At 35.8% G+C, this 27937-nt stretch overlaps 1 protein-coding gene across 15 annotated transcripts in view; it reads left to right on the forward strand.

The window, feature by feature from the left end:
• Rbp (RIMS binding protein) overlaps window positions 1-27937 on the forward strand; it is a 143063-nt gene that overhangs the window by 72969 nt on the left and 42157 nt on the right. For 10 of the 15 annotated variants that reach the window (XM_074185675.1, XM_074185674.1, XM_074185680.1 and 7 more), the window contains exons 9-16: window positions 7384-7601; window positions 8827-9247; window positions 11764-12125; window positions 18181-18268; window positions 18832-19029; window positions 19503-19781; window positions 19948-20104; window positions 24696-24973. In XM_074185675.1, the coding sequence (XP_074041776.1) occupies window positions 7384-7601; window positions 8827-9247; window positions 11764-12125; window positions 18181-18268; window positions 18832-19029; window positions 19503-19781; window positions 19948-20104; window positions 24696-24973 (2001 nt within the window). Of the gene's footprint in view, window positions 1-7383; window positions 7602-8826; window positions 9248-11763; window positions 12126-18180; window positions 18269-18831; window positions 19030-19502; window positions 19782-19947; window positions 20106-24695; window positions 24974-27937 lie in introns of all 15 variants that reach the window. The other 5 variants (XM_074185669.1, XM_074185668.1, XM_074185665.1 and 2 more) reach the window with 4 other exon arrangements.

The following is a 27937-nucleotide window of genomic DNA, read 5'->3' on the forward strand; positions in this document are numbered from 1 at the left end:
AGGTGATGGTGGGATGGTGCCAGGATGAATTTGAAATTTGGAATGCTCACTCCTGATTGGTCTGCACTTCTTCTGGGTTGTTCTAATTGTTGACAGGTACGCTAATGGTGGGATTTCGATCTGAGTTTTATACTAGTCCATTTCTGGACTTCTTGGGTACTGAAAATCACGTTCTGTTATCCCGAATACATTCTTCTCTATTGAAATTGTTGTGATGCCCATTTATTTTAATTGCCCTCCTATGAGGTTGTGCGTGGTGATGTGACAACCAAATTACACAAAAATTACAATCAACGCATTAAATGTTCTCCAATTCGAAATGCGCCAACTCCGGAAGCCTAAAGTTCCCCCATATAGACTATATAGCCTTATTAAGATTCAGAAGCCAAACCTTTCACTGTCAACGCCAATGTCAACGCCTTTGGCTCGAAAAATTCAACAATCCTACTAGAGCCTTTCGATAAAAGGAGAATCCTACATCAAGGGTGCAATTCACTTCATTAAGAAAATAAGTACTTCGGACCTGCAGCCGAATAATATTCTGATTAGTTTCGATGTCGTTTCTGTCTTCACCACGGTATCAGTCAAGCAGGCGTTGAAGCTGATAAAACAAATTTCCTCAGGATATGCCAAAAGTTTTTTTGAATAATTGGAATAATTACTCTTTTGGAGAAATGGATGAAGTTGTCAAATGGAGTCCTCTTAGCTCTGTGGTTTCAAATTCCTATATGGACGTTTTCGAGAAAAAAGCGCTCAGCAGCGTTTCATTGAACCTACCTGTTGTTTCCACTACGTTGATAATAAATTCGCTATTTGCAGCATTGGAAATGTTTCTACGCCACATCAGTTCGATTCATGCTCACATCCATCCTCACATCTAACTGGCGGAAAACTGGGCGACACAGTTCATCGCAAATCTACTCAAATTGATTTTCATCTCAATAAGAATTGAATATACCATTCAGGAGAAAAATGTGCTACGATGAAAATCCTACCTAGTTGATGTATCAGCAGGGTTTGTGAGCCACATCTTCTTGAAGGAGAACTTCATCATCTAGACCAAGCTCGAACGCCAATAGATTCATAGCGCTAGAAATCCTGAAAGGAGAAATAATTCACCTTTGACTACGATCTAGCTGCCAGTGGCACAATCTACTTGCCTTACATTAACAAAATCACGAATCGCATTGGAAAACTGTTCAAGTGTCACAACATCAAGCCCATCAACAAGTCTATGACTGAGTTCGTATCGGAACTAACAAACGCATCATCAACACCTGGATACAAGAACACAAGCGCAGTTACCGCCTTATGCTACCGGAGAAATCTGTTGTTGCAGAACTTTTCCTATCCGAATCAGACCATAATAAAATACAAAGAAACTGGTGTCCTATCTAATTCAAAGCATTATCACGCACGACTTAATCGGAAGGTTAGTGAGATCTATGAGCATCCAAACAATTTCAACAACAAACACAGGTCAACAGAACCTGGTATTTAGTACTCAAGATGACTAGAAATGGACTAGACTAGAATATAACATTAACATCCCACCATCATCGTACCTGTCAACAACGTGGACCATTCAGAACAACCCAGAAGAAATGCGGATCAAAAAGGAATAAGCATTCGCATGGGTACCTCTCATCCATCTCCACCACTATTACTCTCACCGCCATCCACACCATCACCGCTCACCACTCCTAAAACTATAAATACGAAAGAACACGGAGCTCGCCTGTCATTCGTTGCTGAGACTTCGATATTTAACTTTCGTCCTCGCAGTCAATTCACATACCACCGATGTTGTCTGCCAATTAGCAGGCAAAAAGTTTGTTGCTACAAGTTTCATTCAACCACGACCTACCAGCCTCTATTTGTTTTCTCTTCTAATGTATTAACAATCAATCAGATTTATAAGCATGTTTATTTTGCGAAAAGCAGTTGCATGACACTGAATCGTCCAATAAGCCATTTGGTTATGTGAATCTATGCACTGTATACGGCTTGGGTTTGTTTCGTATAAAGGATCATAATTAATATTTATTTTATAGGGCGTATAGAAAAATATGAATAGCATTCATTTTCGTACTGAATAATACTGACAGCCGATTCTTTGAAAAATCTCTCCAAAGAAATGTATCAATTTACAATTATTCATCAACGCAGAGAGCTCGATAATTTTTTTGATTTATAAAATTGAAAAAAGAATTCTGCATTACCAATAAAAAACAATAATTCATATTTATTCTTATGAATGTTTTCAAGCTTTGCTATATGCTCGGTTCAAGAATATTGTGAACATTTTTATTCATTCTTTGATTGTAATCACAATTTATTTTTGAGTGGCACGATTTCTTCACCTTTATACTCAGTAAAATGCACCATTCGTCTTGACTGGCACCGTTCAACTACACCACCTACATACACCATGTCATTTTAAAAAGAATGTTTAGACGTGACTCACAGAACGTATAATAGTTTAAGTAAATTTATTGAAAACGATAATGACAAAAACTTTAGAGACGGATAGATCAGGAGTATATAAGTTGACTTGTGGCTCTCACACAAAACTTTATATTGGCCAAACAGTGAGAACTTTTTCCTAAACAATTGAAGAGCATAGAAGTAGTTTCTTGAATGGGAAGACCAACTCCACATTTGCAAACCATCCAGGACCAGAACGAAATGAGTTCAATCATACTGCATTTTTGCAATAAGTGTTTTTTGCAATGAAGAGTTTTTTGAATACACTATCTAAGACACTAATCTATTTATATATCTATATAAATAATGAAGAAAGTTTTCCTTAGTGCGTAATTCAAATGAATTTATTTTATGTCATTGAAAGTGAATTACAGAATTTTATTACTCTACAGGCCGTTTTTTTATTATGTGGTAACAATGCTATATTCTAAACCGTAACAGATACGAAGACGATTAAATGGAAAAAAAGGGAACAATACAATGGTCGAAGAAAACTTACGGGACTCCCTCCCTTCTCGAGTTATACCGGAAAAACCGAAAATGCTGTTTTTCGTTTTTTTCGAATGGATTTGTTATTTCGGAGAATATCAAAAAATGAAAAAAAAGTGTTATTGTATTCGAAGTGTACTATGACGATGCAATAATAAATATTCGATAAAACGTTTCGTGTTTGTAAAAACATGTACTCGTAAAGTGAAAATCAGAGTATGCCATCAGAATTTTTTTAATCAGTCGAAAAAATTAATATTTTTCAAGAATGATTCGCTCAATAACAAAATGAGAGTAACTATAATTATAATAATAATAATAATAATAATAAAAAACTACCAAGTACCCACCGCCATCTGGCCAGAGTTTTCAACTTATGGCTGGACGGAGAGCAGCCGATTCCGGATTGGTTTGTCGAGGGGCGGACCGTTCTCATCCCCAAAAGCGGAGATTTGTCGATTCCTAAGAATTACAGACCGATAACATGCTTGAATTCGTGTTATAAGTTGTTTACAAGCATCTTATACACACGAATACTCACCGCAGTTGACCGAGTGTTCGAACGGATATATGAGCAGAGAGGGTCGAAGAGAGGAGTCGCTGGATGTAAAGAGAACCTGCTCATCGATAGATGTGTAACGCAGGACTCGATACAATATAAGCGTAACCTCTCTATGGCCTGGATCGATTACCGTAAGGCATTTGATACAATTTCGCATGAGCTCATCTTGCATTTGCTCAGATGCCTTGCGGTACCCGACAACATAGTGAGATGCATTGAACAACTGATACCACTTTGGCGAACTCGCTTCACCATAACATCTGGTGAAGCAAGAGTCCAAACAGGGTGGGTCACTTTCAGAAGGGGTGTATTTCAGGGTGATTCCCTCAGTCCCCTTCTATTCTGCATCTCACTATTGCCACTATCCGTTGCGCTCAGAAACACTCGAGGGTATAACTGTGGCACCCCCGGAAACCGGAGGCACAAGGTCACCCATCTGTTTTATATGGATGATCTTAAACTTTATGCCTCTGGAGAGAAGGATCTCCATCAGTCCTTGAGGGTGGTGGAAGAGTACACGCATGCTATCGGTATGAAATTCGGGATAGACAAATGTGCAATGGTTCATCTCAAAAGAGGACGATGCGGGGATTACGGAGAGGATGTGCAGCTCGTAGATGGAAGCATCCTACACCATCTGGATGCCGGAGAGACGTATACTTACCTCGGGGTGGAACAACGCCACAACCGCAGTGAAAAACTCTCTCCGCGGCAAGTATCAGCACAAACTTCGACAGATCTGGTCATCGGAGCTGTCGGGGAAGAACAAAGTTGCTGCAACAAATATGCTTGCCGTTCCAATCTTACTCTACTCGTTTGGAGTAGTGAAGTGGACTCGGGAGGAGCTGTATCAACTCGACGTAAGGACCCGAAAAATGATGCATCTCTATAGGAGTTTGCATCCCAAATCGTCCGTTCCACGGTTGTACTTCCCCCGACAACAGGGAGGTGGTGGACTTTTGAGTTTGGAGTGTCTACATGACAGAATGGTACTGGATACAGCCTGTAAAGTCGTCAGGAGTTCGGGTCCCCTTCTCTGCATGGTCCGTGACCATGAGAGAGCAGGAATTGGAGCATTTCTCCTTAGGGCAGCTGCTCGAGCAGCTGATGAACTCGGTATAGTTTTCGACTCTGAACGAGGTGACTACAACTCTGTCACCGAGTTGGAACCCGTTCAGCAAAAAGCTCAGATAAAAGCCGCAGAGATCACCTTACTTCTGCGGAGACACAGGGATAAGCCAATGCATGGGGTCTTCTTCAATAATATTGAAGACCTTGGCTTATCAAAGCGCCTGACATTCGCTTTTCTCAGGTCGAGTGGGCTGAAGTCGGAAACTGAGGGGTTCATCATGGCTTGCCAGGATGGTGTCTTCAACACCTTAGTCTACCGCAGTCGCGTGATGGGTATAGAGGTTCCTGACACAAGGTGCAGGGCCTGCCGCGAGGCGCCTGAGACCCTAATGCACTTGCTATCAGCATGTCCAGCATACGCGGTCTCGGCCTATATCCATCGACATAACGCGGCCCTAAGAGTGCTATTACCATCTACGGCACTCTTACGGTATTGACGAGACACCGGTGTTGCCCTACGCTCCGGGGGATATTGAATCCGTTGTGGGGAACGAGAAGTACCGAATTTATTGGAACTATTCGTTCCCCACCCTCAGGCTCATACAAGCTAATAAGCCTGATGTAGTCCTTCTCGACCACCAGACCAAAACGATATTTGTCGTGGAGTTTTCAGCTCCTGGCGAGACGAATATCGTCAGAAAAGAGGAGGAAAAACGAATAAAATATCGAGATTTTCTCTTCGAACTCCGCAGACTCTATCCAGATCACTCTGTCAAGATGGTCGTTCTGATTATTGGAGTCCTTGGTGGAATGATGTCTTCTCTACTCTCGAATCTCAAAATCATACCGGCTTACCGCACTGAGGCAGAAATCTTAGCCGCACAGATGCAGAAGGCTGTCATTCTTGGCTCACTGCGTTTGCTCAGGGCACATGATTCTCGGACCCAATGATCACTTACCCCACTGTGTGGGGAGTGGTCATTGGTTGATTATGCTGGCGCGCCCTCCCGAATGTATCGGGGCTTCGGGGGATAGGGCCTGACCAGCGCACACTACGGTGAAAAAAAAATACACATTAAATTGGGTTAACGCCAGATGATGGCAATCTAACGAAAATATAAAAAAACTGAAAGAAACAGCTTGCATAATGTTGAACGGAAATGAAAATATATGGCATCATACTTATCTACCCATTTTCGAACTTACATGGCTACCATTTCTAAGAAAGGAAACTGAACTGGAAAAATTTTAAACCGAGTAAAATTCAACATCCAGTCTAGTGTGGATGCAAAAACTATCATTCAATTCCGAAAGATTTTGAATTGACATATTGGTGTGCGATTTTGATTAGTTTTCTGTCAGGATTCGAGGAATGGGACAGAGTAGGAACAGATGAAGTTCTTTCTCTGTTGTTGTTTTTTCTTTGCTATCTTATTCATTTCCTGCGTTAGGCATACTTCTTTCTTCTTTCCTCTTACACTAGTTTATATTTTGATTGGCTCATGTTCAGATCCTCTCCTAGATTTCTCGATAGGTATTTAATTCATTTCTTCTCGTCAAATATTCATGTTTGGATCCTCGACCTTCTTTGGAGTGTTCATGAGATCTTTAAGAAATAACCCATGCGAGGTATCGTATTTTATATGAATTTGTTTCAACGTCCATAACGTCGTCTGAACTATTATTATTCACAGGAAGATATAGATTTGTTTTCTGCCTAGATCAATTGCCTGCCATATATTTCTGACCTCTAAGATATCTGTAGTTGTCAGAATTCACCTTCCCATAGTCGTCTATGACGTCCACTTCCACTGCTGTGTCGTTTTTTTGAATCCTTATAAGCCTAAGCATATCTGTTATGATATTAGAGTTCTAGGCAGTTTTTTTAGACGCCATACTAATGAAATCAAGAAGAAAAACCAATTTTAGATTGGCCTGAACGAATTGTTCCCTTAGATAATTTTATTTACAGCCAGTCTCCAAGTATGCCCACTAATTTTGTGGGCATATTCCTTATACGAGGAATTGGAAAGATCTCGAATATGTGGTTGATTATCTCGTTCACGGGCAAGTGGAGCGTTGGCAAACATATTGATAATATACACTATTTTGCACTGACGAGTGGCCAAACAGCCCGAAACCGGTCTGCAAGTGTGTTCCGATGATTGAAAATCGATTCCGGTAGTTGTATTGCTAACAGCATATGCAGGAATAACTTCAGGAAGAATCCTGCACTGACACCTGTCGGATATAATCAATTAAAAATTGATAATAATAGTTTTTTGGGAAAGAAAGTTTTTGGCTTTCTACTACTCCATCTGAGTCAAAAACTTTCTTTCCCAAAAAATTAATCACTCCTAAAAATATAACCCCTTCAATTCAGATAATAATAGTCATATGCAATATTGCGTGGAAAAACGTGTATTCATTAGTTTTGTGGGTTCTTTCAACTCTTAGTTTTTTATCATAATAATAATAGTCGCAAAGGATAAATCTCTTCAATGTTGAATCAATCGAATCTCTACCTTAAAACAATTTTCCAACTATAACGTATTATTGAACGGTATTGATGATAAGAATATCCAATACTATTTTTGCAATTTATTACAATTTTGAGTTAAATACGTCTCGTTCTTCTAAAAAAAAGGTTTAAATGTAAAAAACTTTCTCTTGATATTTTATTATCAGGAGCTGACTAAACATAAAACGACTTCTCGTACTTTGGGTATTCTTTTGTACTTATAGCCTCGAACTGACCCAAATTTGACCTCTAGCTGACCTTTTATTCTCGGTGTTAGTGCCGGCCCCCAGGCAACTGACTTTGGAGAGGCAGCTCAACAAGAGTGTTCTTATTTCGTGGACGGCGCCAGATGGAATTGGTCCAGGAAATCAAATAGAAAGTTACCACGTTTACGTTGATGGTGTATTGAAGGCCACTATTAAAGCTACGGAAAGAACAAGAGCATTAGTGGAAGGAGTGGATAGCAACAGGGTAAGAATGACATGAAATAATTATCTAACTGTTCTTTAATTCCTTATCACATATTATTTTTTTCGTTGGTATAATACTTCTTCAACACGCTACGTATATTCGACAGAAAATATAAACCGAAATTGATAATCTTCCAGATAGTTGGATGATGTCCTCTCGATATTTCTCGACCTGATTCTTGGCTCTTCTTGAACACCCCCACATTCTTCATATTACACCAAAGATCATATTCTAGCAAGAAGTTGGAGATATTGACGATTTCAACTCGGTCCTGAATAATAACTGTCTTTCCATCTGATTGCCTCTATTCTCCTCAGTTAGGTTTCCATCATACCACATTTTATGTTTTCTATCATTCGATTCTTCTTTTTTCGACTTTTGCATAATTTGGGGACAAAACAAGTATGTTTTGTATTCAGCACTGGAAAGAAAGTAGAGTTAAGAACATATTCTCTTGGCCTCATTCGGATAATCCTCTTCAAAATTTCGATTGCTGAATAGTCTGTCGTTAGGTTTTGTAGACCAGTACTTGATTAGTACCAGTCGACTACACATTATTTTGATAACTAATGAAAGCATAGTAAACTGAGCAGCAATATCTAATCTCATTACACTGAGCCAGAAAAACTTACATTGACCAAGTGTTGATGAATTTTCAAGAAAACTATGGTACTTTGTTTGAAGACATGGTATTTTGTCTATAATTTGTTCCATTATTCTGAGATATCACATTGTTACTTTTGTTCTGCCAAAACATCTATTTCCAAAATAAGCGTTATACAACCGTTTTAAATATGATATAGATATAAAGTATCAGGAATCTAAATAAAGACTGGCTGCTACTGCGATGTCACCAACATGCCATCATTAATAGCCATTTGAGAAACTTATATATCGCCCTTGTTGATGAAGTAAATATGAACGGAGATTTGAAATTTATTTAGCTATGTTCAAACAAAAAAGTTATATTTGCTTCAAACTATCCCTGTAGGAAAAATATTCAAATACCAGTAGAATATGAATATGAGAGTTTTTCGATAGGTTATATGACATTCATGGAGAATTCCTCATTATCACAGTTGTAAATATCGATAAACCTTTTTAGATTTTCTCTTGTTCCATTTCAAAATCCTAACCATCCCTCAATTTCTCATCCTACATACCCGTTGTTTACTGAACCCATATAATGTAAAAGGCATTGTTATGAATACTTTATTGATTTTAGCCCCATCGTATAAGCGTGAGATCTGTTACTGCAAATCGTAGAACATCTAGAGATGCAGCTTGCACCATGATAATCGGTAGAGATACGCACTCTTTAGGACCCAGTGCGGTGCGAGCATCGAATATTACATCAACATCAGCTGTAATGAGTTGGTTGCCTGCCAATTCTAACCATCAGCACGTTGTTTGTGTGAACAATGTTGAAGTCAGAACCGTCAAACCAGGAGTGTATAGACATACGATAACTGGTCTGGCACCCAATACTCAGTATAGGGTAACAGTGAGGGCGAAACATCATAGAGCTGCTCAGAACGTCGCTAACTTAGCTGAGGAACTGCCAATGCCAGCAGCTGCTCATACAGATTTTAGAACGTTGCCAAAGGGTCTTCCTGATCCTCCGAGCGATATCTTAGTGGAACCAGGTAAATATGTTGTTGATGAGCCTCATTCTACAAGAACAATTTATAATAACACTGGAATTATTTTGTATCATAAACTCATTCATAATAATAATAATAATAATAATAATAATAATAATAATAATAGCCTTTATTGTCCAACAGTTTCCCATTTACAGGACAATATCAAAGGATAACAAAACATAAAATGGTGTGTATGAGTAAATTGATAATAACATTTAGTAGATTAAACAATAATTAAAATAACATATCAAAAATTAACGAAATATCGATATAACAATGCTGTTTAATTTTTCATCACCGAGATGAGTTCCTTGATGGAACACGAATGAATGTCAATTCGATTGCTAATTTTATTGAATTCACTACACATTATATAAAGTGGAGATTTCAATTGCATATTTGTTCTTATTCTTGGAAGTTTGAAAGTTGCATGATTTCGAGAAAAATATGAAGGAACATTGATATTAATCAGGCTGAGCAGACTGGGAGAGTCAATAAGGCCATTCAAGATTTTATACAAAAATATAACAAATGCACAATTTCTTCTGCATTCTAAGCTGTCAATATTGACCCTCATGCATAATTCCTCATTGTTTGTTCCCCTTTCAGGATATGTACCATCTATTTTGAAGATGAGAAATTTCAAAAATCTTTTTTGAACGCCCTCAATGGCTGCTTTATGACACTCGTAAAAAGGGGACCAGACAATACTAGCATATTCAAGTTTTGATCGTACATTAGAAAAATACAGTAGTTTCAATGCTTTGATGTTGGTGAAATTTCTACAATTTCTCATTATGAAACCGTATGTATTCAGTGCTTGGGAGACTTTTAAGGTTGTGTTTTCTATGAAATTCAACTCTTTGTCAAAAATAACACCTAAATCCTTGATTTTGGTATATCGTTCCAGTTGAGTATTCTCAACCTTGTAAGAATAATGTATTGATGTAATTTTTCTAGTATAACTCAGAACTTTGCATTTTCTAAAGTTAAGACATAACTTGTTAATATTGCACCAATTTTGAATATAATCCAGTTGTTTCTGCAGATTTAAGCAGTCATTCGTATCATTCACAATAGAAAAAATCTTCAAATCATCAGCAAAGCACAACTTTTCACATATTAAATTGTTACATAGATCATTCACAAATAATAAAAATAGAAGTGGTCCCAAATTTGATCCTTGAGGAACGCCAGATGATGCTAGGTAAATGTCGGAATTGAATCCGTTATATGAAACATACTGCTTTCTGTTTGATAAATAAGATTCTATAAAATCTCTTGCATTTTCAGTAAAGCCAATTGCACTCAATTTATTCAATAGAATGGTGTGATCCACTCTGTTGAATGCTTTTGCAAAATCTGTATAGATGACATCTACTTGACTATGGTCATCTAGCGCCTCTGCGATATATTGAGTGATAAATATCAGATTTGACACTGTTGAGCGATTATTGACAAATCCATGCTGATTTTGAGATATCATATTTCGGATACAGGAATATATACGATTATACAAAATGATTTCAAAAACTTTCGCAAAGTTACAGAGCAATGAAATACCTCTGTAGTTTTCGATTTTATCTTTATCGCCATTCTTGAATATCGGGCAAACTCTAGCCTCTTTCCACCTTTCAGGAAATGTTCTCGTTTTTAATTCATTAATTCATTCATGTATAAATTGTGAAAAGTTATTAATAAAAAAACATCCTAAAATAATTACAAGGGTTATAAAAATTCGAGATAAATACAATTTTCTTTGTTTTATGACAAAAAATCTGGTTTGACTTACTGATATCTCGAAATTTTTAGATCTTGCAAATTTATGAAAGAAACAAAGAATAGAAGCAGTTCCAAATGGTATTTCGGTTCAAAACCGAAAGTGAACAAACAAAATAGAAGATTGAATATACATTGAGGGTCTGAAAAATGAGAATCAACATCATGGCATATGCATACACATCGGAGAAACACACTTTCTCAAAAAAAATACACCGTTTAGGGTTTTCAAGTTTTCAATTCTCTATTCAGTAATAAAGCACTTTTTGATATGTAGACTTGGATACTTATATAAGAAACAACAAATAAAATAGAAGCACAAAATTGAAAATTGAATAATTGAACGAAAAACAGAGAAAATAAAAGTTAAGAGGTTTCAAGCCAAGTTACTTCACGACATTCCGATTGTTAGCATCCACAATCGTCTTCGAGTGGTGACTGTATTTTATTGTATTTGCTTGTATTTTATTTCACTGTGATTTCATTTCAGGGTTTTTTTGTTCAATAAATTGTTATTTCCAGCAACACCTTTTTTCAATTTCAATCGCATTGGTTCTTTTAGATATTTCAAATCATTTTATATCATATTAGATATTAGACAATGGAAGTCCGAACTAATGAAATTCATGTTTTTTACTGATAATTTATCACCTAAACAAATGTTAACTTTCCTATTTGAGCATATATTCTGTTTGGAGGTTTCATATCCAGTGAATGAAATGAAATACATATTTCAGGTCCACAGGATGGAACGCTTCTAGTTACTTGGCATCCTATACTCACCCCGCATCACCCAGGTTCTTCTATAACCGGTTACGCCGTATTTGCAGATGGTAAAAAAGTAACAGATGTGGATAGTCCCACCGGAGATCACGCTTTGATTGATATAAGCAAACTTCTGGGGTTGAATCCTAAACACGTGACGGTTCGTACGAAAGCTAGAGACAGCCAATCTGCTGATAGCGTTCCTACTCCGATTCCACTCAGCGTTTTGAGAGGAGGATCTGTGAAGTCGAGACAACAACCACATTCCGCAGTAATGCCAGCACATATTAGACAACAAATGCCTAGACAGCAGCAACAACAACAAGGACAACAGGTGGGTGAAGTTTCTAGATAATAAGAATAATGATTTCACAAACTACACCTAACGATTTGACCTTCACAAACTTTATTTTCAAGAAAATATTATGGCATGTTTTGCTACCACAGTAGCTTTTTCGTAGTGAATAACTATTAATACTCACTACGAAAAAGAAACTGTGATGATAGCAAAACATGTTATATTTTTTTATAATGAAGTTTGTGAAGATAAAAACGTTAGGTGTAGTTTGTGCAATTACTATTGATCTTCATCAAGTAACGGCCAAGTCAATCAGAAAAATGAAAATATTGTATTTTATATGTAGTACCTAGTAGAATTTAGCAATAAAATTAAACTGACGGAAAAAATTCCCCAGCACCAAAATTTCTAGAATCTTCTTGGAGAGGTAATGTTGTTGGCACCAAAAGTCCTTTAGCAATTATGTGTAGGCTATCTGCTCAAAAACAAGATGAATTTCAAAAAACATTTATCAATTCATCAATTTTCATTTTGTACCCTTTGAAGTAGTCCTCAGATATAACACAATCTTGGACACAGGGGGCAAATCTGGTGAATACGGTGGCTGAGGCATAATTACGGTGCTATTTTTGGCCAAAAATTACGAATGACCAGGTGCATTATCGTGATGTGAAAAAACCATATCGTAATTCTTCTCGCAAGCGGCGCATAAGTTCAAGATAATTATCTTTATTGACCGACGACTATGCCGTATTGTTTTGTTGATATAATTTGGCAACTGCTGTCACCAGACGCGGATTTCTCCACATCAAATTTTGGATGTTGAGGCAATTCCAAAAAAAACTCAAATTACGTGCCTTAGCCGTAATTCCTACCGTATACAAGAGTGACGTACCTTGTCCGACACTTTCGGACCGCTACCGATCTATGAACTGATTTTTGGCTAACTCCTTCCCAAAATTCAAATAACGGTTATCACACATGTACAGTTATTTCACCGTCACCTTTACAGCTCATACAAGCTAATCCAGCAGGTTATCCAAAAAAATTTCGGAGCAAATTTTATTTTAATTGTAACACTATTAGACTCGCCCGGTTTCCGTATCAAACTCCCTTGTTCGGAGCACTTGACTCCGCTCCCCCAACGAATTCCTCTGCTTGATTCTCCCGCGACGACTGTTTTAAACAAACCTCAAAGAATTCGTGGTTATTCTGTCATAAATTTTTGTAACCTCCCTCAATCAATCGAAAGAGGTTATTTTTTCTCTGAGTTGATCTTGATTTGCCAAACTTATGATTAATTTGTCTATGGCCTCGCCTTAGTTAAGATGGTCGCTAAGTTTTTGTCGTTCTCATCAATCGGGTCCACAAACGACGTAGTTCAATGGAAAACCCATATTTAGCTTAGCTGAGAGGCATATAGATACATAGTTTGAAAGCTGATATATTTTCGTTTCTCCGTTGTCGGCCCATTAAGTTGGCTAGATGTTTGTTGAAGGTGGTTGACAATGTTTCGTGGTGTATTTCATCAGTTCGGACTTCTATTGTCGAATATAATATAAATTGATTTGAAATCTCTGAAAAAAATTAAAAAAGATTATCCGAAAATAACAATCAAATTAAAAAAAAACTGTAATTACAAAGAAATAACATACAAGCAACAACCAAAATAATAAAAAATTGAAATAATAATAAAAGCTGAGAATTAAAAAAATATTATTACCAAAAATGAAAAATAAAAATTGAAAGATTCCAAACCAAGTTATGTTACGAAGTTTCGATAGTTAGTATCCACAATCATCTTCGGGTGATAACTGGACTTATTACTCCGAGATCTGACCTATTTATAGGTCATTCGAGTGCTTTTACCTATCCCCTCTTCCCTCTCACCGGATTCAAAATCAAAATGTTTTCTTATAATCAGCATGGCTATCTGAAAAAAAAGTCAATTGAAACTGCTTTGATGTATCTCAGCAATGAAGTCCTAGAAGCAATGGAAAAAGGAGATCTATCATGTGGAGTTTTCATGGATTTATCTAAAGCCTTCGATTGCATAGATCATGACATTTTATTATGGAAACTCTATAGATATGGAATTCGTGGAAAATCGTACGACTGGTTCAATTCATACTTGAAAAATAGAAAGCAAATAGTAGAACTCAATCAAAAAGACAAAACGGCAAGATCTGATGCTTTAGATATGTCTATGGGTGTCCCACAGGGTAGTATTCTCGGGCCAATATTATTTATTATATTTATCAAAGATATTAATGAGGTTATAGCAGATATAAACTCTGCTCACATGATCAATTATGCTGATGATACCAATCTTCTATTAACAGGTGCGAACTTACCTGATATTATAAAAAAAGGTAGCAAAATAATAGAACAATTCAAAGTTCATTTTTTAGAGAATAAGTTAGTTCTGAACGATGGAAAAACAAATTGTATCATGTTCAAAGTCAATAACAGTATAGAAACACCACAAAACATAATTATGCACAATCAAAAAATCATTTGTAAAACTTCAGTGAAGTTTCTAGGCATATACATTGATGACACTTTAAGTTGGAGTAGTCAGATAGACAACCTTTGCAATAAACTATCCTCGGTAACATACGCCATGAGAGATCTAAAAAAAAATGTTGTTCTTGAAGCACTAGTTACAGTATATTATGCGAATTTTTACTCCGCTATGAGACAAGGGATAATCATCTGGGGCTCATGTCATGGGTTTAATAGAGTTTTCCTATGTCAAAAAAAATTATCAGAATAATCTTTAATATAAACACAAGAGATTTCTGTAGAGGAGCCTTTAAGATCAACAAACTACTTACTGCGTCAGCAATCTATATATATGAATCAATAAAATTTATTATCAATCATCCAGGCCATTTTAACATACATCGCAAAACGCATATTTACGAGACAAGACAAAAAAAAGACTTCTCAAATCCCATCCATGCAAAATCCCTATACGAACGTAGCACTATCTATGCTGGAATGAAATTTTATAATAATCTTCCGAAAAACATGAAAGATATTGTCGTTGCTAACAGATTTCTGAAATCTGTAAGAAAATTTTAATGTAATCTAGAGCCCTACAATACTGATGAATATTTTCTGGCCTGTGGAAATTTATGAAACAAATTTTATCCAAAATTGCGCTATGTATTTATAGAAATTATCTCTACTTTCAGTAATCATACGCAATATGACGCACATTTTAATATGTTTGTAATTGTGTTTGAAACTAGAAGCTATTCATTTTGAATACTTTATTTTTAGATTTATATATAAACATATTTGATATTTTTACAATTTTCCTGTTGACGTATTTCTCAGACAAAAATATTCTGCCACTGTGAATGATTATAAAATACTCTGTTGAAATAAATGTATCTATCTATCTATCTATCTATCTATCTATATATCTATTTATCTATCTATCTATCTATCTATCTATTGGTGAAGAGCACCGACACTGAATGGGAAACATCTATATATCGAAAACCCACTCACACAGGACAGTATCTGAACTAGAAATCCAACCACCATCAATCGACTAAGAGAGGAATCATCAAGACTCTACCAGAATGTGCTTTCGGGCTCTGTTATACAAAAAAAGTTCTCGAAAAGGAACTAGGCATCATAAAAAATGACCTTCAACGGAATGGTTACTCCATAGTGATGGTAGAACAGGCTTTAGCTAGAAGACAGCAAGAGCTCCACAAGGCAGAGAAGCCGCCACAACCAGTACTTGTACATCCCTACATCTTGGCATGCCTACATCCGTAGCAGCCCCACGAAAACCAGGCCACCAAACGTGGAATACGATTCCAAGAATTGCATTTACCGGATACCCTGCGAGTGCGGAGAATTATACATCGGTGAAACTAAGAGGCAATTGAAAGTTCGCATTACTGAGCACAAGAAAAACACACAGCGAGGAGAAATTAGCAAATCCGGAATAGCAGAGCCTGTTTGGACTCATCAACACAACATCAAGTGGGCTCAAGCTGAAACCATCCACAAAAAGGAACACTTGTTTAGGAGAAAATTCGAAGAAGTCGCGTATATGTTGTCGAACAACGCATTCAGTCAAGCTAGTGTACAGATACGTTACATATGGAAACCTCTAATCATTAGAAAACCAACTCCCGCCAAACGGTCATCTCCCGCTAAAACCAATGAAGCGGAGAGAGGGAAGAGGGGATAGGTGAAAGCACTCGAATGACCTATAAATAGTCAGATCTGGGAGGAATAAGTCCAGTTATCACCTGAGGATGATTGTGGATACTAACAATCGAAACGTCGTGACATAACTTGGCTTGGAATCTTTTAATTTTTATTTTTCATTTTTGTTAATAATATTTTTGTATTTTTTTGGTTGTTTCTTGTATGTTATTTCTTTGTAATAACAGTTTTTTGCTTAATAAAATTGTTATTTTCGGTTAATCTTTTTCAATTTTTTTCAATTTTTTCGGGGATTTCAAATCAATTCATATTATATTAGACAATAGAAGTCCGAACTGATGAAAGTTGGCTAGATCTTTAACGAAGCGGTCTATTGACAAACCACATGTTTAAAAATCTGTTCAAAATCTGTTTTTTCTCCAACCAGCTGGCGCCCCCTTACGAACGACAACTCTCAAAAATCAAAACTTGTGCGAGCTAAGGACTAACGAGGTCTTACCTATCAACTTGTGATCCGTAACACGGATTGAACGATAGGAAGTGAAAATCGATCGTCCGGGCCTTGCGCTCGAACCATCGGTTCACACAACGGTCGATTGAGTGAGTAGAGCAAACCACCCACGTCAACCCAACTGGCTATCGTCCGTAATTCTTGTAAACATTTCTTGACTGGTCGATCGATAACAGATAAATTTTGCTTTGACATTGTGTTTCTCCGTCATTAGCTTTTACGAGACGCGAAGTTTAGAATATGCAGCCTTTGCTAGGTATTACAGTACGACCATGTGGCAGGAACTCATGATACACTACGCTAAGATAATCGAAGAAAACAATGAGCATAACATTGACATTTGATCGAACTTGGCGTGCTTTTATTGGTTATGGCTCTCCTGGGCTGTAATGGGACGATCGGACTTTTGTTTCGATGTCATAACCATATACCCATGATTCGTCACCAGTTATGACACTGTAAAGAAAACCTGGATTGTCATTGACGTCATTTAAGAATTCCTTAGCAATACTCATGCAACAGGTTTTTGGTGAAAAATCAGCAATTTTGGAACGAACTTCGCAGCCACACGTTTTATGCACGCAATTTCCAAAAAATTGCATAGCATGAGCCAATCGATATGCCGACATCCTCAGCAACTTCTCTAATAGTGATTCGACGATTCTGTCTCTTTGTTACATTAGCTTGTATCACAAAAGCTTGTATCACTTAACACTTTTCTGACTCAGAGTACAATCATCGTATCGCATTTTCAATACTCAAGTGTTTTTGAGCACTAAACTCCATTTTTTACATAAAATTTGATGCAAATTCACTAATCCGTCTTTTTCGATAGCAGAAATTCGCCGAACACTCAAACAATTCTAACTTTTTTTGCCTCTCACCAACAAAATAAACATGCTAAACACCTGAAACTTCGAGGCGAGTGTACCAACACAAGAATATAAAAAAATCGCTAATCGAATATACGTAGCCCGCGAAATTTGAACATTTACTTTATTTCAGTCAAATCGTATTTGCTCTAAATATAAGGTTTCAAGATAACATGCGTTATCACATGAAGGTTTTCGAACAACATTTGCAAAACGAAACGAGAATTGATGGTTTTGCAAGTCAAGACTCAACCCCTTGAAATCTTAATGTGGTTTTTAATTTATTTTTACTGGCCAGTTATGACTTGCGGTATTTTTTCGATGTCTAACTCTATATGCATTAATTGACAATATTAACTCATGATAAAGGTTTACTTTTAATAATTTGTTATAATTTCCATTTTCTGATCTGCTGATATCAGTTATTTCGGTGAAGGTGTTAATAATTTTCAACAGAGAAATGTATTGAGTTAATTATGAATGAATTTAATCGATTCCAAATATCTTTTAGGTTATAGAACCAGACGAAAATCTGAGCGACAAGGAAATTTTTCCCAATTCCACTACACATCGCCAGCAGGGTGGAATCCCATCAATTGGTAACACATTTTTTCTACATACATTTTGACATTGACAATATAATCTATCGTGAACATTATTTATTGAGAAATATGTTCACCATATTGTGATGACGATGAATAGTTTAGCGAGTCAGTTGAGAAAACTATTTCTGAAATGAATGAAAAATTTTTGAATTTTGATATTAGTATAGACACGTTTGCATAGTGAAACACGTGTTGCGGTTTTGTAAACTGTCTAGTGAAAAATGTTTCTTAAATGAGTAAACTCGTTTGTGATTACTGCTGAATAGTTTTCATATTTATAATAGTTTATGGTGGATAAAATTGCTAAACATATTCAGATTCATCTGAGTTCAACACATTCCACATGAATAATTCCGTAGGAGTAGAAATTCAATTTAGGCATGATTATATTATTTTACGTGATTGTTGAGCAGCTTTATAGAAAAAAGTAAGCAGTAAAGAAGAATTAATGCTCTTAGATGTATTGCCGTAAATATACCATAGATTTTAAAGGTAGATCTTGGTGTCAAAAAAGAAATACTAATCAGGTTTCTTAGAAAACTATGTTTAAACACTAGCACAACGATGCGTTGCAGAAATTACTAAAGAAAATTTCGAGGGTAACATGTCAGAGGATGAAATATTAGACAGGAGAAATCAAAGACAGTATCAGCAAAGGTCGCAGCCAAGGCAAAGCCAGCATCAAAGAACAGAACAACAGCCACCGCCACAGCAACAACCACAATCTCAGCAACAGTATTATCAACAGCAGCAAGGTAACAATAAATTGGAAACATTGCAATAGGTCAGGACACACATCAATACAACCTGTAAATACACAGAAATCAGTTCAATAACTTTTATTGAAATTTATGCAAATCTTTCACTTTGTACCTATCTTGAAGTACACGATCATTTTGTTGTAAAGACAACATCTACACAATCTCATTGAATAGTCAGGTAAGATAGTTGAGGAACTGATATAAAATCGTCATAGAAAACACAACATCCACACATACCTAATATTCTGGCAGGTAAGGTACTAGTTTAGTTAACTGGTATATAACTGTTGGATAATACGCATGTCAATTAGCTGTATAAAAAAATTCGGTCCAATAGATAGGCAGTCATTTAGATTACCCAATAGTGACATAGAGTACAATTTCCAGTTTCACGTTTATTATTTTTAAAATTTACACAAGGAAACATGTATGTCATTCATGAGTTAAAACTGAAAGTTCTATTTCAGCAATCTCGAGGGACCCAAATTCCCGTATGTCGCAACAAATCCGTAGCCAACAAATGCAAGGAACTAGAGGGGTGCCAAATAATCCCCCGAATAATCCTAACAATCCTCCGAATCCACAAAAACGGGCAAGATGGTTTGTGGCACTATTCGATTATGATCCCGCCACGATGTCACCAAATCCTGACGCTTGCGATGAAGAATTGCCATTTTCCGAGGGAGATACTATTAAAGTTTGGGGAGACAAGGATGCTGACGGATTTTATTGGGGGGAATGTAGGGGTAAGCAAAATTGGTATTCATAATATCACTTTTCTGTACATATCTTGCTAAACTAACTACCTGATTCATGGTAGAAAAATTATTATAAGTAAGGAGAATTTCCTGTGAATAATACTGATTTCTTCAATATTTCAAAAAATCCAGTTTAAAATTACTTGTTTCTCAGGTCGAAGAGGTTATGTTCCTCATAATATGGTGATGGAGTTGGAAGGTAATCAAAATCGTGATCGATGGGGTGATATTTGTGCTAACCTGCCCGTCAAACGAATGGTAGCTTTATATGATTATGATCCTCAAGAATTGAGCCCTAACGTTGATGCAGAGGTGAGCATATAGCATATTTTTCACTCCACTGTATTATTCACTAACGGTCAATCAACATTTTAGAGGAAATATATCACATGCAACTTTCATTCATACTCTTCAATAAAAACTATTTGTATTTCGGTATTTATTTATTTGATTAATTTGAAATTTTCAAAATATAGTTTGCTAGTAATTATGATATCTATATACATAATTTATACACTTAGTTGAATAATGAGATGATAGCGGCAGCATTTCGTGATTTATCAAAGGTGTTCGATTATGTAAATCATGAAATACTGTTGCAGAAACTTCAGCACTATGGAGTTAGAGGACTTGCCTTTGAATGGTGTATTTCATACCTATCAGGTCGAAGCCATCTAGTAAAAACGACAATATTCCTTGAAAAAACGTACATAAAAACTGGTGTATCTCAAGGCTCAATATTGGGCCCGTTCTTCTTTTTGGTGAATGATTTGCCAAATATCAAAGTATCTGTTCATTTAACACTGTATGCCGATGACACCACCATAATGAGGCATAGTTCGGATTGAGAGTCCTTAAATAAATTAATTCATAATGATGTCAACGTGATTGGAAAATGATGTAACTCAAATAAGATATCTTTCAATGTCTCAAAGACCAATGTTGTCGCTTTCAGATGTCAGATTGAAAATATTTCACTAGGAGAAGAGTCAATGAGCCTTTTTCCTGAGAATAGTACAGCGAACGTGTCACGAGAGACAGCACTAGTAGTAGGGACAAACAAAAACTATTCACATGTAAAACAGTGTTATTTACGTAATATTAATTTATTATTTAAAAATATAAATCTGATATAAAAAATTGTTTTGTGCTAGTATAATGCCAAACAAAGCATTGCTGTTTTGCGAATTGTACGTCGGATAATCGATATCCGAAAAAAAACGTGTTTTTTATACCATTTATAAAACCTCATATTAATGAGGTTAGATGTAAGAAATGGATATATGCTTCGAGGAGAGTGGATTTAACAGTGCAAAAAATAAATAAATATTCATATGCATGCTCTAAAGATGAATAGTAAATTTTTCACAGTAAATTGCCGTTGATTAGAATGAGATATAACGTCAATCGTTCATTAAATTATATTAATTTATTATATTTAATTAAATTTATTTCATAACGATCTATATTTGATTCATATATAAATCTGAAATTCATAATTGTTTTAAATTTCTTTTATTACAGTTTGAATCTACCGCTACTCTTCTACTAGAGTCTGTATACTAACCTGTCTATTAATTCACTTTTTTTTCCAGATACTTTTGAATTATGACATGCAGGCTAACGTTTTAGTGTTACAACATTGTTATCCTTTACATTTGCAAATTTTAGTTTTGCTCCAGGAACATCTTCTTCTGTTAAAAACATTATTTTTTAATTGTACTTTATCATATGTTTATATGAGGATTAGGCAGTGTTTGTCCCTACCGAACTACTAGCGCTACTACTGAGTGATTTTTCGTACTTCAGGAAAAAGGTTCATTGAGAGCAAACGTCACAAAAAATTCCTGGGGTTACACAATGATAGAAGACTGAATTTTGATAATCATCTTGAGGCTCTGAAAAGCAAACTAGCATCTGGATGTTATGCAGTTCGTGTCATATCCAATGAACTCAAACTGTCCAACGCAAAGATGGTTTATCATTCACTAAACGAATCTCACCTGGGGTACGGCATTGCCTTCTGGGGGATTAGAAATAACCACATGCAGGCCATTTTAATCCAATAAAAACTGGCAATACGGTACTAGTGTAAAACAAAAAATCGAGATTCTTGTCAACCATTATTTATTAAGTATAAAATTCTGACAGTAGTAGAATTTTATGCCGAATTCAATTGCAATACTTAAGTTATCTTGTGTTAGTATAATTACCCTGATCTGATGTAGCATTTGATATAATGTACCTTCATTCATTATTTTCTGACTAATTCATATAGGTATGTCTCGTTTTGAATTATTTAGTTTTATCTTCTGACTGATATGTGTTTTGTAATGTGTCTTTTTTTCAAACTATTAACAGAAGATACGCTTTGTCAATAAGAATTTTTGTTCTTCAGACAATAAAGAATATTTCTGTTTCTCTAATAGGCTGTGAAAAAAATGAGTTGGTACCTCACGTTACTCCTTTTAATTTCAAACTCTATTTCATTTTTTCTGCTTCTCATCTTCTTTTCTGATGAAGTTTTCTGAGGTTGAATGGCTTCTAGACGATTTCAATCTAACGCGACTACGGTTTTACGGTTTGATATACGTATATATTTGAATGTACTTGAAAATATCTTGCGTTGATAGTTAGAATTTTGAACTTTCTTTGTCTGAAAAGTCATTGTTAAGCTGGGTGAGCTTTCTGTGATTCAGTATTTCAGGTACAGTTTCCTCTTGTGTTTAAAGTTTCCATACTTTGTGAATCTACAGACTGATCGTTGTTCAAAATGGAAGTAGCTTTTTCAAACATCCTTCTCAATCAGTATTTATGAAAACATTGTATGAAACAAAAGTTTGAAGAAACGCTGAATTTTTTACGACGCAGTCAGGCTAGTGTGGAAATAAAACGATTCAATATATTCCATGCATGTTTTTTGAATTTTATTGAGCAATTGTAGAACGAGTGTTTACCTATGACGTATTTTAGTTGCAGAATAAAATGTTTTTTACCTAAATCTATATATTTTGGTATTTATGCGTTTGAACCTTGAAATATTTAATTTTTCGTTCACGATGTGACTTACTTTTGGAAGGATCCGAAGATACAAATTGAAGCATCGAAAGAAGAGTTTTTTGAATCTGATTTCTTTGTCAATCTATGAGATTGGATTTTTTTGTTGGTTTTCAAATAAACTACCATTTTGAAGTTTGTTTGAAGGTGGTTGACAATGTTTCGTGGTGTATTTCATCAGTTCGGACTTCCATTGTCTAATATAATATAAATTGATTTGAAATCCCTGAAAAAAATTGAAAAATTAACCGAAAATAACAATTTTATTAAAACAAAAAACTGAAATTTCAAGGAAATAACATACAAGCTACAACCAAAAAATGAAAAATTCAAATAATAATAAATGCTGAAAATTAAAAAATTTTATTAACAAAAATGAAAAATAAAAATTAAAATTAAAAGATTCCAAACCAAGTTATGTCACGAGGTTTCGATTGCTAGTATCCACAATCGCCTTCAGGTGATAACTGGACTTATTCCTCCGAGATCTGACTATTCATAGGTCATTCGGGTGCTTTCACCTTTCAACTATCACCTCTTTCCTCCAGGCTTTAGCTAGAAGACAGCAAGAGCTCCACAAGGAAGAGAAGCCGCCACAACCAGTACTTGTACTTCCCTACATCAGAGAATTATCGGAAAGGATAAGAAGGATTGGGTCCAAGTATAACATCAGGACCTGCTTCAGATCTGGGAACACTATCCGTAGCAGCCTCACAAAAACCAGGCCACCAAACGCGGACTGCGATTCCAAGAATTGCATTTACCGGATACCCTGTGAGTGCGGAGAATCATACATCGGTGAAACTAAGAGGCCACTGAAAGTTCGCATTGCTGAGCACAAGAAACACACACAGCGAGGAGAAACCAGCAAATCCAGAATATCAGAGTATGTTTGGACTCATCAACATAATATCAAATGAGCTCAAGCTGAAATCATACACAAAGAGGAACACTGATTTAGGAGAAAATCCAAGGAAGCCGCGTATATGTTGTCCAACAATGCATTTAGTCAAGCTAGCGTAGAGATACGTAACATATAGAAACCTTTTATCAAGCGAAAAACGACCAACTCCCGCCAAACGGTCATCTCCCGATAAAACCAATGTAGCGGAAAGAGAAAAGAGGAAAGAGGGGATAGGTGAAAGGTGAGAGCACCCGAATGACCTATGAATAGTCAGATCTCGGAGGAATAAGTCCAGTTATCACCCGAAACCGATTGTAGATACTAACAATCGAAACTTCGTGACGTAACTTGGTTTGGAATCTTTTAATTTTTATTTTTATTTTTCATTTTTGATAATAATATTTTTTAATTTTCAGCATTTATTGATATTTCAATTTTTTCATTTTCTGGTTGTAGCTTGTATGTTATTTCCTTATAATTCCAGTTTTTTGTTTTAATAGAATCGTTATTTTTGGTTAATTTTTCTATTTTTTTCAGGGATTTCAAATCAATTTATATTATATCAGACAATGGAAGTCCGAACTGATGAAATTTATCATTTTGAGTTTATCCATTATGGAACTTTCTTCTGAAGAAATCTATGACATGTGGATGACAATACAACTCTTTCAATACTTCGTTCAATTTTTCTCAATAAAGTTCACTAACACATTGGATGATTTCCTCATTTTTATTAAAATATTCCATTAAGAAAAATTAGGCTGAGTATGTGATTTATCTCTTCAACACCATAATTTTTCTTCAACATTTCACAATCAGAACTACACTCAATGTCACCAACACGCGATCCCAGCTCACACCACAAAATAACACACCCAGTGCAGATTCCCTTCCTGCTTTGTCATAACCCAAAGCTCTACCAAAACCTTTTCGACCCAACTGCAGGTAGAACTGAGCTTCACCACCGGCCAGATCATCAACGTCTACGGCGAAATGGACGACGACGGGTTTTACATGGGAGAAATTGATGGGGTGAGGGGATTAGTACCCTCGAATTTCCTGACCGAGGCCCCTGAGCAGTATGGTGCTGGTCAAACATCTCAGCAGACCGGCGGACAAATGAGAAGTGCTCAAAGAGGCAGGATGGTCGGGCCTGGACCAGGAGCTAGAGGACCTCCTCCACCGCCAAGGGAAAACCAGATGCGGGGAAGGAATAAAGGTAAATAGAGGTGGTATTTGAGAGGAAGAGGAAGTGCCACTAGAAATAGGTCCGTTTTATTCAGATCTATAAACGGGTGTTTATCAAAGTAAAAACGGCATTGGCAGATTCCAATGGAAATGAATATTGTTCAAAGTTGGTAAATTGATAGGCTAAACAAAATATGAAAATATCGACCCTGTGTAGATACATTTATCTAAGTGCCTACTGCTATTGATTTTAATGAAAACTGCATTGATAATAATATATTATCTAATGAATATCAATTATGAATTCATAGGTAAAGCTAATCCTAATTGAAATGTATCAAAGTTGAAAACTATTCATAAAAGTACCTTTTTCTTTCAATATATTCAACTCTTGATTTCAATGTTTTTCGAGTAACAGCTGCCAGAAGCTAAAAGGTTTTCATCAAGATATCTGATCAACATATCCAATTAATGACAAGTCGTTTGCCTTATATCGGTTAAATGATTCGAAGTGAATCTGAAAAGTAGGACTGTTCATGAATCTTTGAAGTTGGATACACCTTTCTAACAAGGTGAGGTTTCATGTACGAGGTATGTTCAAAAAATAAGATGAATTTTCATTTTATCAAAACATATTTATTCTTTTCCCTTAGATATAATATACTTGTTCCAGCGTTTTTCAAATTCTCTAAGCAGTTCTGATATGCTCTTTTTGGTATGTTCTTGAGCTTTCTTAGCGATTCAGTTTTTATCTCCTCGAGCCATCCTTTTAGGGATCCCGGAACAGGAAAAATGCACATGGGGTCAAATCTGGTAAATACAGTGGCTGGGGCATGATTACGGTGTTGTTTTTGGCCAATAAATCACGAAGAAGCAATAACGAGTGAATAAATGCATTAGCGTGATACGAAAGCCATCCATTTTTTTCCACAATACTGGAAGTTTTCTTTGTATTCTTCTCGCAAGCGGAGCATAACTTCAAGATAATACTCCTTTACTCCTTATTGATCGTACGACTAAGTATCGTAATCGGTAATCGAAAAGAACAGTGATTTAAACTTCGAAATTTCAGGGAACTTGGCGTGCTTTTTTGATCTTAAGTCTCCAAGGCTCTTCCAATGGGACAATTGAACTTTAGTTTCGATGTCATAACCATATACCCATGATTCGTCACCAGATATTACTCTTCGAAGAAAATTTGTAACGCTGTTAACGTTATTCAACAATTCTTGAGCGAGGCTCATGAAACAGTTTTTTTTGGTCAAAATTCAGTAGTTTTTGAACGAACTTCGCTGCCACACGCTTCCTGTCCAAATAAAAAAAAAATTGCATGGTATGAGCCGAACTTCACTTAAAATGATTCGACGACTCTCCATGAAAATTTTCATCACCTTCTCAACATTTTCATCAGTTGTTGATCTCTACTAGGTATTATTCTTTTTTGTCCACTTCCGTTCTCCAAGAAATAAATAGATATTTTTAGGTTTTTATTACCTACTATGTCGGTCATTTATCAAATTTTGTAATTCTGTTCTTTTTGGACCCGTTCGTTCCCCAACCGTAGCTTCAGTATGATCTTATTTTTCAAATATCCTTCCAGATATTTTTCCAGGATACTTGATAGAGTTGAAACCAAATAATCATTTCAAAATTACCACCATTGCAAAATATCTGTTTTTGCCAACTTGATTAATTCTGTTAGTCTATATGTTTCGTTTCTATCTCGTCGTATGTGTTTCATTGTGAATGTAATAATCTCCTCAAAGTTTTAATTGATGAATAATGAGGAATAAATCGTCCTATACAGTAACGCTAGTTACAAATACAAGCGTTATAAAAACATTGGGAGTTTCACTTCTTATTTTTCATGAGTATTTCCTACTAACTCCTCCTAGTTGAGTTGAGTTCCGTATATCTTCTCAGTTGCTTTGATTTTTTCTCAATAACCTCCTTAGAACTAGCTTTCTGATATGCATTTTTACTTTTTGAAAATGTTTTTACAACATCTCAAGGAAAAGATCACCACAAAATGAAAATGTGTCTACATGCAGTTATCAAGTGATTGAGCTCATCAGAATGCCTCTTTTTACAAGTTACATCAATCAATCTAATATCCTGGGTTTTTCTAATAGCCTGAATCTTTTCAAACCAAACTTATGCATATCTATTGAAAAAATATACGAGATGAATTTGAATTCGAAATTTAATGAAAAATCTAATGTTGAAAAAAGTGTGATCATTTTGGTATAAATGAATTGATTCGTAGATTTGGTACTTCTCGCGCAACATGAGTCTAATAAAAACAATTCTCTCACACCAGAACTAAAACACAATCATACAGTTTCATTCTCTCTTGTTAATGCTAACTTGACATATATTATAGGGGGCATATCAATGGCTGCAAATCAAATTATCTGAAAACAATTCGTTCAGGCCAGTTCCAACTCATCTACACTGTAGGTTAATGGACTGATACCCATCACTCCCCTGGCTCATACCACGAAGAGCGTTGGATAATATCCGACAGGTGTTAGTGTAGGTTTCTTCACAGAAGTAATTCCTGCATAAGCTGTTTGCGATACAACTGCCGGAATCAATTTTCAATTATTTAAACATACTTGCAGATCGGTTTCGGGCTATTTGGCCACTAACCTACAGTGTAGGTGAGTTGAGACTGGCCGGAAAGATAATTTGATGCTAAGTTGGTTAGAGAAACGTTCGTCGAAAAAAATTGCTTCCTAACATTTGAGAAAAAACAAGAGTGTTTGCAGGAATCTATTTCAAAATGTACCAGGAAATTTATCAAAAAATGAGCTCAGAAAATTTGAAATGGGCATAGCATATAGGTACTAAAAAGGTACCCAATGGCGTACATTGAATTTTGCCAGATATTTCGTTATTTCACAAGCATTGATCAAAATTGAATAGAAAACTGATATGTATAATCAGAAATTCTATGTTACATCAATATTCCACAATATTATATCTAGAAATC

The sequence above is a fragment of the Leptinotarsa decemlineata genome, unplaced genomic scaffold (genome assembly GCF_025532065.1).
Source record: "Leptinotarsa decemlineata unplaced genomic scaffold, Ldec_3_MD MMD2_tig00078346_RagTag_RagTag, whole genome shotgun sequence".
NCBI classification, from domain to species: domain Eukaryota; kingdom Metazoa; phylum Arthropoda; class Insecta; order Coleoptera; family Chrysomelidae; genus Leptinotarsa; species Leptinotarsa decemlineata.